The following is a 15651-nucleotide window of genomic DNA, read 5'->3' on the forward strand; positions in this document are numbered from 1 at the left end:
AAATGCTGCTTAATATATCTTATATTTCCAGCAATGATAGAGAACATATTTCTTTCTAGTAACTAACTCATACCTGATCGTCGCTGTACACCATGCTTTATCATTTTTTCCAAGCTATCCGGATCATTTATCAGAAATCGGATCGTAATATATATATATATATATATATAATACTTACTATTTTAGATATCTCTTTAATTTGAAGATTTTGGATTGCAACCAATCAGAAAAATCTCCTGAATCCCTTGAAGAATGGCATCACTGTTTCAGAAACGTACCACAACCTGCTATGGATTCTTAGGCAAGCTACTACATAAAATGAGAAGTAAGATAAATGTATTTATACATCCTACACCTCTCATACGAATACATGCATATGGGAAGCACAGATGTTCAATTCACACAAATAATCAAAATAACATTCAATTTACCTACAAATTATATACAGTTGCAATCTTCGATTTACTTGCCTGGGCTACACTAGCTCTGATCTCTCAATGGTCCCTTGAATCTTTGCTCAACCAAAAAAGAAGAGTGCAAATTTCTCTTACATGATCATATTCAATTCTGTAAGGTCATCCATTGGTATTGCGAGACCTATGGAATCATGGTCTTGTAAGCCATCATCATCAAAATTCAACCATGAATACAGATCTTGTGGCCCGCCAAGGTCAGTGGATACTTCTAGTCCAATTGTATCTAATTCTTGCAGCTGCAAGTTCGCGAAATCAATGGGTTCATCTGCCTCTTTAGAAGTTTCCTGACGGATGTTAACGAGAGATACTGAACCAACTTCTCTGTCTATTTTATGGCTAGCATTAGCTGCTGAAAGACCAGATCCGCGAGGTCCATTTCCAGTTTTTGACAAATGACTACTCTTTTGCTTGGTCTTGGATTTTGTTTTGCACTCACTTTTGAAGCCAGCGACTGATGAGCGACTAGTTCCAGAAACAGAATTACCTCTTATACTATCCATGTTTTGATAACTTTCTGTGTCACTTCTCTTAGCCTTTACTCCACCAAGCCCGGCACTATCAAGAGTTGACGTAACTCTCGACGAAGCACTGCCGATAACATCATCAATAAGCACTTCCCTCTTCTTACCTCCATCAAAGCAATCACCATGTGAATCATCTCTCTCCAAAGCACTAGAAACAGCACCTTTGGCAACAAAGGAGAAACCAATAACATATTCTGTTAGCCCACATATGCTGCTCTTTTTTTTTTTTTTTTTGGCTTAAGAAAAATGAAACTCGTGTAAAATTTGCACAAAATATGTTAAACATTTATTTGATTCTACTAAAAATATCTAATCCTTTAGAAGAATTATGCTCTCCAGGCCCCAGGCTCAGCTTACCTAGAACGTGAGTTGTTTCCAAAATGATAAACTAGTAATAAGCATAACAAAAAAAAGAATGCAAACATTTAACTTGGCATACCTGAGCCTCTGGCTTCAGCATGATGGTTAGAAACTTCATTGCATGTGTTACTTGCAGTTCCTGAGCCAACACAATCAACAGATTTGGCATCATTGTTGCTCGGAGGTGTTGAGAAGATGACCTCCAGTAATGCAGGTTCACTAAAGCAACTGCTCCCTGTGTCCTTAAATTTTCTACATCTAGCAAGAGTGCGCTTGATAAAAGCCGGTGCAACTTGTCTTGAAACTCTGCGGACTGCACTTTTTGAGGAAGTATTCCCATGGCAAGCCTATATTTGATATAATAGAAAATTAAATGGTGTATAATTAATAATACAAGACTTAACTGCCCAAGTTGTACACCTTTTGATCAACCACCAATGTCAATGGTAAGGAAATAAAACAATCATTTGTGTTATGGTCCTTTTCTAAATTAACTATCCCGGACTCTCTTCTCTCTTTCCATTGGGCTATGTACTTCACATTAATCTCTCTCTCTCTCTCTCCCTCTCTCTCTCTCTGAAACACAAAGACACACAGACATGCACATTGCCCAAGTTTTACACTTTGTTGAACCACCAATGCCTATAGAATGAAATGATTCAATCATTTGAGTTCTGATCCTTTCTACATTCTCTAAACTATTTCAGACTGTGCTCTCTTTCCATTGAGGTGTGTGCTTTACATTGATGTCTCTCTCAGAATCACACACATGTGGATGCTTTTTTACATATTTTAAACCTTTTCGACAAATCTCCACAAGATCCAATTGCATGCAAACTACTTAGCCATAAAAACGAGGAACTGAGAAAGCACCTTTGTGTTTTGTAATATCTGAAATAAATTGATTAAATACTAATCTAGGCCACAGATGCACTGAAATCCTTCTCTCTCTCTCTCTCTCTCTCCCCACTCAATGCTTTTTTGTGTTTGTGTGTGTGTGTGTGTGTGTGTGTGTGTGTGTGTGTGTGTGATGCGGGGCAAGAAACAATATAATCAAAAGCAACTTAATACAAGAATGGCAAAGATGTGTAAATTGATTACACATTTCTTTCACTTTAGGACCTATAATTCACACTTGAAAAATTCTTGGGTGGACTACCAAGAACCATGGAGAAGTGATGGCATCCACATATGGATTCCACAAATGCTTGTGTCTATCGTTCATGGTGAACCACGTTCACCTAAGAATTTAACCTACGTGCATGGCTATATCCTCAAAGACTAGTCTCCTAATAATTTGTGCATTTGACATGAGATTACGTTAGGAGTTGCATGAGAAAATATGCATGCCCATAAATCTAGGTTTTATATCCAAAAATGTATTTTTCTTGAAGACCAAATAGGATTTTTATAAACTAAAAAAATGATGAGCAGCGAGCACAAAAATCATTTACCCAACTACATAAGTGCACAAGAAGCACAAAAAGAGTATGAATTTAATTTTATATAATTACTTAACATGCATGACTGCACCCCTAAATCTAGTCATTTGAAAGTCTATGCATAAAAGGTTGTTTATAAAGACCAAAATTGAACTCTACAAGCTATAAATTTGCTGCAAACTATGATAGTTAATGCATAGGAACTAACTCAAAAAAACAATGACTGAATGAGGGAATAAAACAATTACCAGTCGTTTTTTATAAGCCATCTCAATAAGTTGGTCCATTGCAAACTGTTCAATGTTCCTGCAAATAAAACCTTGTTATTTGAGTCTAAATAATATTTCATTAATTTCATTTAGTAAGAAAAGAGTAAAGACAATGAAACTAACCTTTTTTCCGCTTCTTTCCCTTTGTGCACAGCCATACCAATTTTCCCTAACTTCGTTTTCTTTCTTCCAATCTGTCAGTTAATCAAATTTGTCATAAAAGATGTGATACCAAAGAACAAGAGGAGTTAGAAAGGAATATCAAACTAAGCAACATAAAGAACAAAACATTTACAAAAAAAATCTAGAGAAATAAATTCTACAAAAACTTTTCTATCTTAAATAGCTCGTAGAAAAAAGAAGCATTTGTGGCACACAACCTCTTGGTATAGGCCTTCCTGAAGTCCCATTATATCTTGATTAATAACTTCCTCTCCATCTGCCAGATCAGGCTGCATTGCAAAAGAAACATAAAAAAATATAATAAAATTAAGGACGAAATGAATCATTAATATGATTTGATAAAATAATTCATGTGTCAAATAGAAGTATACCAATGTCTCTGGACACAAACCAATACTCTGTAGCTCCAGGAGAACCCTATCATCAAGACACATCAGCTGATACTTGTGATCAGAAGAAGGGAAGCCAGTTGTATTTAATTCCCTTGTCTGCAGTTGACTCATATCATTTGAACATATTTCACCGCCATGCCCAATCTCCGAAAGTGAGCAATCATCATCCCATGGCCACCGTTCACTGCTATGCAATGAATTTGACATGCTAGGGTTCCTAATTGTGTTGGATGCAACACTTTTATCACATGAAACTCTGTCCAACAAACAATTCTTCTGGGTCTGTAAATTCACTTTTGACTCAACTTCAGATTCCATTCTGTCCCTATCTTTGGGTTCAATATCAATCAGATTACATGAACCACAATGAGAATCGTCACTAGCATAGTGAAATGGCATACTCTTCCCTTCACCGTGGATGTAAAATTCTTCACTTTCATCTTCTTCAATCAAAGCACAGAGAACTCTCTGGTATAGTGGATCACCCTTTTCCAATCTTCCCATGTCAATCTTTCCACATAAAGAAGCTTTCTTCTCTAATTCTTGGTTAGAGTCATCACCTTGTCTTTCACCGGAATAATCAGTCATTTCTTTATGCACAAGAACACCCTAAAAGAATGAAGTTCAGAATTATTTAGAATGCTAAACTTCATTCCTATGTGAAATTATAAAAAAAATATAAAAATAAAAAGAAGAGAGAAGATGATACAATGACAATGACAGCTATGTAATATATGCAAACAAGTACTCCCTAACATTTGGCAGACCTCCATGCACCAGTGAAATGTGATAACAAGTCATCTCATACCACCAAGATAAAGTTTATTTGACTGGGAAAAGTTGTTGATACAGTCAAATCTTGCAACACAGAAATAAGGTTAACAATTCTTATCCCAAAAACAAAATTTCTGGGAGAGTTTTCTACTTTATATCATTTGAGTTTACTTGGGATTGAAGACTGATTTTTGGTATTAGAAAGTTAGCATAGACTTGAATAATTAGTCTGAACCGTTCTTATCCCAACAAGGAAGTGTAGAAGTCTTAGGGAAAGAAACCATTTTTTAAAAAAAAATGAATATTAACTCATTACCAAAAGATTATATTCACCACCAAGCATCTGTGACGAACTCTCATCAAGCTCCTCTGCAAAACTTAACTGATTTAACAACAAAAAAGTAGAAAGGCAAATAAACTGTAAGTCTTTGATCCATGAAAGTTCATAAAACCTCAAATCTATCTGCTTATCCAACTTAGTACCTGTTGCTTTAGGTACGACATGTCCTCTGAGCAGACAGAACCAAAAATAGATTCCATTTTCTTCCAAAATGGACCACAACACGCACGATCTACAAAAGCAAGCATGTATTAAACTATGCAAATAATACAATAGAATAACCCTGGGTTATCTGGAGAAGGTTAAAAAAAGTCAAGATGCATACTGCTAGCATTCCGAGCAGAATTGGCCGCCACAAATAGTTCTTCACGATCATCATCTGATTCACCTGTAAAACCACGCATATGTATATCAGGAAATCTTGCTGCTAAGATTTAAATATAAAAAAAAATTTGCACAACTCTTCTACTTTATTTCAGCTGATATAAATTCACTGCATATATATAGAACCACACACAACAAAATATGTGAAAATTAAAAGAAAAAAAAAAGATGATACAATGACAATGACAGCTATGTAATATATGCAAACAAGTACTCCCCTCTAACATTTGGAAGACCTCCATGCACCAGTGAAATGTGATATGCCAACAAGATAAAGTTTGTTTGACAGGGAAAAGTTGTTGATACAGTCAAATCTTGCAACATAGCATTAAGATTTACAATTCTTATCCCAAAAACAAAATTTCTGGGAGGGTTTTCTATAACATCATAAATTTATAACTGCAGGCTACAAATTGATGTGACAATTGCATTGATCACTTAATATTACCTGTGAAATCTAAAGATCCACTACTAACCAGTGGCCCAACACGAGCTAAAGACTTCCGTTCTTTCAACTTTTTCGAAGGTGGACGACCAGTTTTGCTGATTTCAAGGAAAATGAACATGCTTCAATATTTGGAACACAATGTATGCATAAAAAGTTTAACAATTGTTCAATTAGAGAAAGGGAAGGTATTGAGGCGAAGCACCTTTTATTCTTATCAGAAGCAGGTTTCACACTCTGAATTGGCCTTGTAGTTGGTAGATTCTCTAATTTGTCTCTCACTGAATGAATGGCTGGCTTTGTTAGAGATGAACCCCTTCCACTCCTTCCTTGTCTCCTCACACCATCTCCAATCTCATTAGCGGGCAATTTATTCTTCCGAGCAGGCAACAGACAAGCCCTACTGTCTATTCCTTTATCTTTTGTTTTATTATCCCCAGCACCTGATTCTTCACTTTCGGATAGCCCAAATGGAGATGGAACACTTTCAATTTCCCTCTTAAACTTGGGAATACTATTGTCCATACTGTTAGCGACTAGTGATCCATTGGTCCCAATGGAAGCTCTCGCACTAAAATCATTGGTTGGAAAACATTGAGATGATATCTGAGTTTCAGTATGATTTGAAACAGGAGCAACTATATTTGCTCTTCTTGTACGTGAGTTTTTATGTGGCCTCTGACCAACCCACTGAGCCATGGAAGATGAACCTGCAGACATTTGACACTTGTGATTATTTACCACATCATTCACAGCAACTTTATTTGAAACAGTAGGCTGTTCCGCACCTTGAAGAGATGTAGATGAGGACTGAACTTTGAGTGATGAGTCTAGTACAATGGTCCGTGGTGCCCTAGAAACCCTTGCCTTTATCATTGTATTAGGACTGCTTGCTAAATTATCCTCATGAATATTTGGCCTGATAAACAGCAACCCACACACACATCCCCAAAAGGAAAAAAAAAAATAATAACCATCCAAAAGAGACTACAATGCACTGATGAAACAAGATCAAAACTTTACAGCTTTTACATGATGTCCTGACTCTGCATCTCTACTAAAGAGGATATATTATAGTTTCAAGAAGAAAATACATACTTATTGCTTCCTTTTGTCACAACTTTCTGCTCTAAAAGGACCAAATGACCTCTCGGAAGAGTACCAGTATCCATTTCATTCCTGAGTACTGTACAGGCATCTGAACAACCAGGCTCTAAAGAACTATCCAACTTGTTGATTCCACCAACACCTGGTGAAGATTTTGATCTGATATACAAAAGAATTCCATTAACATAACAAAATTTTTGTTCCTCTTTTTTGCACCCCATAATAATGCAAAACAGCATTGGAAAATTATTTCAACCAGTAGCATAATAATGATTGAGTCAACTGGATATCAGACTGAGCATAATGAATTGAAGAAGAGAATGGCAATGACAAAACTCGTAAAACACAGCCAAGTACGCACAAAAAGGTTTTGCCTCCTAGTTAATTAAGATAAACTATATTATTCACAACCAAAGAACCAAACTCTCTCAGAATAATCAAAAGGTCAGTAACTTAGTCTCAAAATGTATGATTAATAATGATTGCCCAAAACTAATTTAAAACTAAGAAGAGAAGATATCAAGTACTCCCAAAACTTCATTAACAAACATGCTAAGATCTCACAGACTTAGTCTCAAAATGTATGATTAATAATGATTGCCCAAAACTAATTTAAAACTAAGAAGAGAAGATATCAAGTACTCCCAAAACTTCATAAACAAACATGCTAAGATCTCACAGCTTTGCTGCTTAATACTACCCCTTGCCCAAAAACAAATGATAAAATAGATAACACAAAAGAGGTTAAATATTCACAACATACTTTCCCCATGCAAATGAAAAACAGCAAGACCCAGCTTTTGAGAGAAAGTTGTTTGCATAAACCACGCTTTCAGCATTCACAGATTATCAGTTTAATATTCATCACACATTAAAAGTATATATTATGCAAGGGTGGTTTTGTACTCGATACTTCAATGGAAGAAAGTGAAAGTTGTCAATACTTAAACTGGGCTCTTAAGGCCAATGTATAACTCAGAAGATACATCTCACATTTACTAACCTGAATCCCTGAGCATCACAAGATCTCAACTTAGAGTCAGAACTGATCTTTGGATGCACAGCTCGTTTTAGATCTCGGTCACCATTTATAACTCTACTACCTACCAATCCAACAGAACGCTTTTTTTTATTTTTTGTATCCCATCCTTCACCTCCTGCAGGCAATCTATGGATCTTTTCTTCAAACCTAGGGGCAACCCCAGCAGCATCCTGGAGCATATCTCCACCCTTTTCCATGATTATCTGCTGCCTTGAAGCAATGCTGGACCTACCATCTGCCTGATTGCATCAAAGGATAAAAAAAAATAATGACCATTAAGAAAATGAAGAAGATAAAATATATATGATGAATAGTGATAAAAGCAAGCCACTGATTCAGTAGCCCAGTGGTCTGTAGCCGTTCTGCAGTATTCACAGCAGCTATCCTACTCAGTGGTGAGCAGCTATCCCACAGTATGACAGTCAGCATTGAAAATCCTTGTTTCCCTCTCAAAAAAACAAGGAGATAAAAAGGAAAGAAAATGGAGCTAAGCAAGCAATGCAACATATGGACCATAAATATGCCTCACACTCCCTTGAAGCAGAAGTGCGGAAGGTCAATACATAAAGTATCTAAAATTGAAATTAACTGTTGGTTCTATAATCAACTTTCTAGTCTGAAACCAACAAGACAGAAACCATGATGCGGGGCTTGGTCTTAAGAAACAAGGAAAGCACGAAAGGAAGAAAAGAGGGACAAAAGTGCAGGAAATTCCTCTGAAAACAGGGCATAACACACCCCAGGGTGTGTCACAAGCTGGTGCAACAGTGCCTCTGTCCAGCAGCGAGAAACAGTCTTTTTTTTTTGGGGCCGGATTCTTCTCCAACAAAGTCCTAATTCACTCAGGACTTCCTGCTTTATCGACAATAGCTGCGGAAATTATTTTAGAATTAAATTGGAAAGTTTCCAACTCTATCTAGAATTTATTTATGTTCCTATCTTATCTAGGATTAGTTTTATTCCTATTTTATCTAGGTTTTTTTAAAGTACTTAGGTTTAGTTTAACTTCCTATTTAGTAGAGATCTTTTCCTATTGTATTTAGGAATTTAAAAAATCTATAAATACCCCAGATTTTCTGTATTTTCAGATCAGATTTTCAGCAATGAAAATCTAGTAGAGGTTTTTCTCTTTATTTTTTGTGTTTGTTCAAGCTTCTTGCTGCATCAGATTGTATCAAAGCAAGGAAATTGCCCCTATCAAGATGGAATTACCTTGATGGAGGTGGGGATTGCAGCGATTCTTGCAACGGTAATCGGAGAGCTAGAGCCCTTTACCATAAGGTCAAAATGTTGCAACGATGGGAGCAACATTTAGAACAACAAATGGATCTTAAATTCGAGTGTATCGAGAGACACTTCGAAGAAATTGCATATCGTCTTAGAACTTTTGCAACTAAAACAAACAAGAATTGGGTTGACAAAAGAAGGATAGGAGATGGTGCAGCTCGTAGTGACCCTATTTATTGACCAATTCCTGCACATGAATGATATAAATATAACGACGATTCAAAGGAGGAGGATGACTATGAACCTATCCGGTTCAATAGGCATCAATGGTATGGTGGTGATAGGAGAAGAGGTGTGTAGGATATATCGAAAGGGAAAGCAAGGATTATCAATTAAAAATTGATATTCTTAATTTTCATGGGCATCTCAACCAATGTTGTCAAGAGGTGCCCGAGCAACGTGAAATCCAAGCACCTTGCCTGGGAAGCCTCCAGGCAAGGCCAAGCGAAGAATCACAAGGCAAGAAAAAGACGAGAAATTTTAAAAAAAATATATTGAGAAAGAAAAAGGCTAACCTAATTTATTTTCACCTTTTGGCATTCACATGATGACTAGAGAATTAGGATTTTGAGTTTGCTTTTCATAATGAATGAAATTGAACAATGCATCTAGAATTTTAAATTATATTATGTGCTTTGTGGTTTTTGCTTTACAATTTTTTGTTATTAGAGTAATACTTTTGATCTTAAAGCTTAAAACATATAATATATTATGAAATATGAATATGAAATTTGGCAATTTATTGATTGTGTAATATATTAGACTTTTTCACATTGTGTATTCAATTATTTATTATTTTAGAATAAATTAGCGCCTCACTTCGCTCAAGCAAGCGCCAAGGTAAGCGCCTAGCGCCTTGGGCGATGGAGGACCTTCTCGCTTTAAGGGCGCTTAGAGTTTTTGACAGCACGAATCTCAACATAGAAGAATTTTATATTTGATTGCAAAAGCAGATAGATTCTTCGACCATGTGGACATAGCTCCTAAAAAAAGATTAAAATTGGTGTCTTATCGGTTGAAAGGTGGTGTTTCTGCTTTGTGGGAACGGCAACAATCTAGAAGGAAGCGAGAAGGGAAAGACCTAGTTCATATATAGCATATGATGAAATATTTGTTAGAACAAGAATTTTTGTCTCTAGATTATAAGCAGATTTTATTCCAAAAACTTTGCCAACAAAAGGTCCAATCAAAGTCTTTCTTGGTTGTAAAACAAGAAAGTGAAATCAAAGAGAGATTCGAGATTCAACAATGCGCTTGAAGCGGAGAAGTCTAAGTTTGAGAAATCTAAACAAGAAGTTTAAATCATATTTCCTTGCGCGATAGTTGGAGACGAAGAGTTTGAAGAATGTGTCTTAGGAAATGAAGAATATCATGCTATGGTGATTTCAGTGAAAGTTAAGGGAAAACAATCTATGCAAATAATGTTGGACATTGGGAAAAATCAAGTCAAGGAGACGATCAATATTGAAGAACTATCTAACTCTTTAATTCCTATTGTTTCTACTGATTTTGTTTGTCCAGGTGTTTCTATGGATACGGAGGAGAATGTGAGGATGCTTAATTCAATTTCACATGATTCACCATTTTTGACATTGTCCAAGAAGACTATATGGTGCAATTCCCTAATGAAGGTTTTCATTCTCTTCCACTTCAAAATACAAGGAAGGATTTATTATAAGTGGGGGAGAATGGTGTAGAAGTTGTTATCATAGTTATTTAAGGCTCAAGGTACAGGTGTGCGCCTAAGCAAGGCGAGATGCAAAAATTAAAAAAAAAAAGCATAAAATAAATTATATAATTATTATAAACTTAATTAAGATAATGTTAGTTACATATGAAAGTATATGTAATATATTATTTATTTCATTACTTATTTTTATTTATTGCACTACTATTATTGTCAATTAAATTGCAAACGAGTAAAATTATCATTAAATGCATTATATATATATTATATGAATTTTATTTTTATCAAATATAAAGTTGAAGTGATAATTTGAATTTTCTATTACATTATAATTTTAATTTTTTACTAAATATTTAATTTAATAATACCTTACTATATATAACTTAGAATAATTTAAATTAAATTTTATAAAGATATTTACATTTATTTTTAACTTATGAAAAATAGAATTTATAAAGAAAAATAAGTAAATGCAAAAGAAAACTTCCAAAAAAAAATCCTCTATCTCGCCTCAATAACCATTAAACCGCATGCACAACACATCCACATTAAAAAAAAAGGCTCAAGACAAATGAAAAAGTTTAAATTAGATTTAGGCCCACATACTTTAAGCCCATTACAGTACAACCACATACTCAGCCAGCTGCTAACCTCACTTAGAAGTTACAATTAAGTAAAAGAAAAGGACAACCACAACACCACTTCTTTCTTCTTCTTCGTCTTCCTCTTCTTCCTCTCCACTGCTGCGATGGTTATGGAATCCCTCAAATCTCGCAGGACTCATGGATGTGCTAGTCTTTCTGGGGCACGCCTGGGTGTGCCTTAAAAAGGTCAACTGTGTTATGGGTTTTAAGGTGCAGACCCCCTTGCTTGGTGCGCCTTGCACCTCAAAGGCGCACCTTTAATAACTATAGTTGTTACGGCAATGTTTTAGGTTTGTTGCAAATTGTTCCAACTAGAGGACGAGTTTTTTCCAAGTGGGGAAGTATGATGCAGGAATTGGTCTTAAGAAACAAGGAAAGCATGAAAGGAAGAAAAGAGGGACAAAAGGGCAAGAAATTCCTCAGAAAACAAGGCATAACATGTCCCAGCAGCCCACCACACAGCCCAGGGTGTGTCACAAGCAAGTGCAACAGTGCCTTTGTCCAGCAGCGAAAAACAGTCTTTTTTCGGGCCATATTCTTCTCCAACAAAGTCCTAATTCACTTGGCACTTCCTGTTTTACCAACAATAGCTGTGGAAATTGTTTTAGAATTAAATTAGGAAGTTTCCAACTCTATATAGGATTTATTTATGTTTTCATATCTTATCTAGGATTAGTTTTATAATTTATATCCTATTTTATCTAGGTTTTCTAAAGTAATTAGGTTTAGTTTAACTTCCTATTTAGTATAGATCTTTTCCTATTGTATTTAGGAGTTTAAAAACTCTATAAATACCCTAGATTTTATATATTTTCAGATTAGATTTTCAGCAATAAAAATCCAGCAGAGGTTTTCCTCTTTATTTTCACTCTATGTATGGAGTGTGTTTGTTTCAAGCTTCACACTGCATCAAAACATAAAGTGTTTTAGTTTTGCATGCTTGTGGAGATTACACAAATAACCAATTATAATAATAAGAAGAAACTGCTTCTTTGATATCAATAATTAAAGAAGGTAAACCTCCACAACGTAAAAGTGGGTAATAATAAAAATCAAAAGAAACATTGTTCCACATAAATCTATAGTTGTAAGAGAAGATCAGGAAACCAGGAAAATAAGAACAATTCCCCTCTGCATTTAACATCAGCCCATAAAGTATTTTCACAACAGAAGATCATAACAGCAAATTTGTAAATGTAGATCAAATATCAACATTAATTCTTAAAAGTACAAACCCGCACATCAGCCACTGAGGTACGAACACGCTTATTCAGCCCAACACCCTTGGCCCTGTCCTCCAATCTTTGATTCATTATATCATGAGTATTTCTATGAATCTGACTCCCCATCTTTCCTGCATTTGCTCCATTTGACCTCTCATTTAATGAAAGTTCACTCCTCTGTCGCTTCTTTGAGCTTAACGCTTCCCTATACTTATCCAATTTGAACAAGGAATCACGCAACATTTTTGCTCTATCCCTGATAGAAATACATCACATCTTCCATTAACATACAACTATGCAAAATATTTGCAAATGCTGCACCAAATAGATATTAAAAATATGCATTTAGTTCCAGAACCAGAAGAAAAACATGGACAATCTACACAAAAGGCAGCAGTACGAATTTAAATGGCTTGCGATGTTTATGAAGGTTCTCTGAATTTGAAATGGAGAGATTTCGGAGGACAGAAAACATGTACAGAAGAAGAAGAAAAATTTACATCATTCATTTATTCATGCAACACAGGCAATAAATTTCTAAGTAATGATAATTATCCTGTGACGATCAATCATTAATGTGATGCACATCCATTGCACTTTTTTTGTTCAGTTGGATGACAAAGAATGGGGTTACCTCTCTCCCTTGGGAAAAAAACTCCCACCACCTAGTGGAATTCAAACTTAATAAAAGTTCCAAGTTATTACAATTCAATCGAAAAGAAACGCGTGTCAGCATCAGAAATAGCAATGTTAAAGACAATCATAATATGCAGCAGGGAGGTTGTTGCAACATAAAGAAAATTACCTGGCCTTTTTACAAGCATCTTGCACACTTTCTTTAAAATTTTTTAGTTCCTCTGTTGCCACCGGAGGTGGAGGCTTGGGATGAGCAACTCCAAAGGAATGGTCCTCTGATGCACTTCCAAGAGGGATACCCAAAACCCGCCTAACCTCTCCAGAACGAGTATATTTCTGATAGCCTAATGTAATTGGTTCCAAAGATAAGCACTGTGTCAAGGGTGGAACATCTGATGAAATTGTGGCACTTCCCCGGCTTAAATTATTCCCTGAACTTAACATTATGCTCTCAATCCCCTATTTCAAGAAGCCAAAACCTGCTCAAAGCAGCCCAAGACCACCAAAATTAGAAATGTTCTATGAAAAAAGTAAGCTTTTTGTTGACTAACTACCAAAATAGATTTAAAAAATACATATATCTTGTTTAACAAAGAACCCATCTTTTGTCCGGTAACATACATTAGCCAAAATATACCCCAGACAAAAATATCATTTGCAATACTGACCATGACCCTATATATAGACTGTAGAGATTTGGAAGCATTACTTTAGAAAAAAATGGTCCCAAAGGGGGAAAAAGATTTGGTCAACTTGTTTGATTCACTCCAAAAAATTAACAACTTTCATTTTTCTCTCATTTTTTTCATACCTTTCTAGGAACCAAACAGCAAATTATTTTGCCAGACGCCAATAGAACCTAGAAAACAAGCATTTGGCTAGTTCAAGTCAATATACCTTTTTCTTAGACAACATTAATAACAAAAGCAATTATTTCCCTTTTTTGGTCCTATATTTCCTCAGGAACCAAACAGGAAATTCTACCGTTACACATCCAACTTCAAAATATTAATAATCCAACAGCTATAACTACGTAGTCCAGACATACATAAATTAACCAATAAAAATTTCAAAATGCTCAAATTCCACGAACAACAATCTCAATGAACAAATACAACTTCTCATTGTCCAAGTCCACCTTAACACAAACACAATCCCCCACCCCTTAAGTTGCCTCAACGAAAAAAAATACTAAAAAGTTAGAACTTCCATTAATTTGAGCTGATCAAGGAGCAAGAGAGATAATAACCCGAAAATTTCAAACAAATTAAACAAGCTCAAAAATGAACTAGAAAACCCTAAGGGGAATCAAGAACCTCAGCTAATTTAGCTTTGAAAAAGGTAAATTTGAAGTGAAATTAAACCGACAAAAGACGAAATCAATAAAGAAGAAACGAAAATTACCTGAGATTCAACAAAGGCCAGCACAGATCAAACCTGCCTGCATTTTTCCTTTCTCATTTATTTATTTTTCAGATACGTACAAGAGAAGGGAAAAAAAAAAGGAAAATATATAAATTCTCTAAGAACACTCTCAAAACGTCATCATCTTTTGCGTTTTACTGCTGCCACATATCCTGAGCTCCTGACATGGCTGATTGCCTACATGCAATCTTTAAAAAGAAATGTCATGATTTTTTATAATTATCTCATTAACCTTACACAGCACGAGCTGTGGACAGCCTGTGTCGATTTCCATATGAGGACACTCCTTCAATAATTTTATCAGTTAGAGAATTGAATTCTACTATTTAATTTATATGTGGTTAATAATAATTTTAATAATATAAAAATAATTAAACATATTTTAAATAAAATATTTTTTGCTGATAATTATAATTAATAAATTGTATAATTTTAATTTTATTTATTATCTTATTTTAAATTAAATTATCACTTCCTCATAAATTAGTTATATAAAATATGATTCAAATGATCTATTTATCAATGTTATAAAATTAATGTAGAATATTTGATAAAGCATATTAAGGAATTGTGAAAATGGAAAAAATAATCTTTAATAAAAGTATATAAATACTGTGAGATACATGCTTTAGCATTAAAGAAAAAAAAATAATATTAATTTTATCAAACTAAAAAATAAATATAATAAATTTTATTATTGAGGCCTTAAGTTTTACTAACTAATTAATAAATAAAACAATCATATAAATTATAAAAATTAAGATAATAATAACATTAATAAAAATCATTAAAAAATAGAAAGACAATTAAATACTTAATTATAAATGGTAATAATCATTAATTATAAAGAAATTAATCTATGTATATTAAATGTCATGTAGCAACACTAAAGATAAGTACTATGTGACAATTTAAGGAAAATTTTTACCTACTTTATATAGATAGATAGGTTCATAATAAAATATATGAATATTATGGGATATATGTATGAGCATTAAAAAAAATATTAAT

At 34.5% G+C, this 15651-nt stretch overlaps 1 protein-coding gene across 5 annotated transcripts; it reads right to left on the bottom strand.

Moving 5' to 3' along the window:
* Positions 1 to 264: 264 nt before the first annotated feature.
* Positions 265 to 14823, bottom strand: LOC110659949 (uncharacterized). Of its 5 annotated transcripts, none has more exons than XM_058130833.1 (17): positions 14620 to 14823; positions 13385 to 13694; positions 12598 to 12835; positions 7700 to 7977; positions 6688 to 6855; positions 6378 to 6508; positions 5795 to 6299; positions 5593 to 5687; positions 5086 to 5148; positions 4904 to 4992; positions 4737 to 4802; positions 3626 to 4255; positions 3452 to 3523; positions 3195 to 3265; positions 3051 to 3108; positions 1440 to 1707; positions 265 to 1161 (listed from the first exon to the last, which is right to left on the bottom strand). In XM_058130833.1, the coding sequence occupies exons 2-17, from the start codon at positions 13657 to 13659 to the stop codon at positions 548 to 550; spliced, it is 3621 nt and encodes a 1206-aa protein (XP_057986816.1). In that variant the 5' UTR covers positions 13660 to 13694; positions 14620 to 14823; the 3' UTR covers positions 265 to 547. The 5 variants fall into 5 exon arrangements, with proteins under 5 accessions (XP_057986816.1, XP_057986806.1, XP_057986827.1 ...); XM_058130823.1 differs by having other exon boundaries at positions 12592 to 12835; XM_058130844.1 differs by lacking the exon at positions 4737 to 4802 and having other exon boundaries at positions 12592 to 12835.
* Between the last annotated feature and the right edge of the window lie 828 nt (positions 14824 to 15651).

The sequence above is a fragment of the Hevea brasiliensis genome, chromosome 1 (assembly GCF_030052815.1).
Source record: "Hevea brasiliensis isolate MT/VB/25A 57/8 chromosome 1, ASM3005281v1, whole genome shotgun sequence".
Lineage (NCBI taxonomy): Eukaryota > Viridiplantae > Streptophyta > Magnoliopsida > Malpighiales > Euphorbiaceae > Hevea > Hevea brasiliensis.

Coding starts and splice junctions, on each gene's coding strand:
- LOC110659949 (XM_058130823.1), bottom strand. CDS start 13,659: ATGTTAAGTTCAGGGAATAATTTAAGCCGGGGAAGTGCCACAATTTCA. Junction 4,803..4,903: donor TGTCGTACCTAAAGCAACAG/GTACTAAGTTGG, acceptor TTGTTAAATCAG/TTAAGTTTTGCAGAGGAGCT. Junction 3,266..3,451: donor AGGAAGGCCTATACCAAGAG/GTTGTGTGCCAC, acceptor ATTAACTGACAG/ATTGGAAGAAAGAAAACGAA.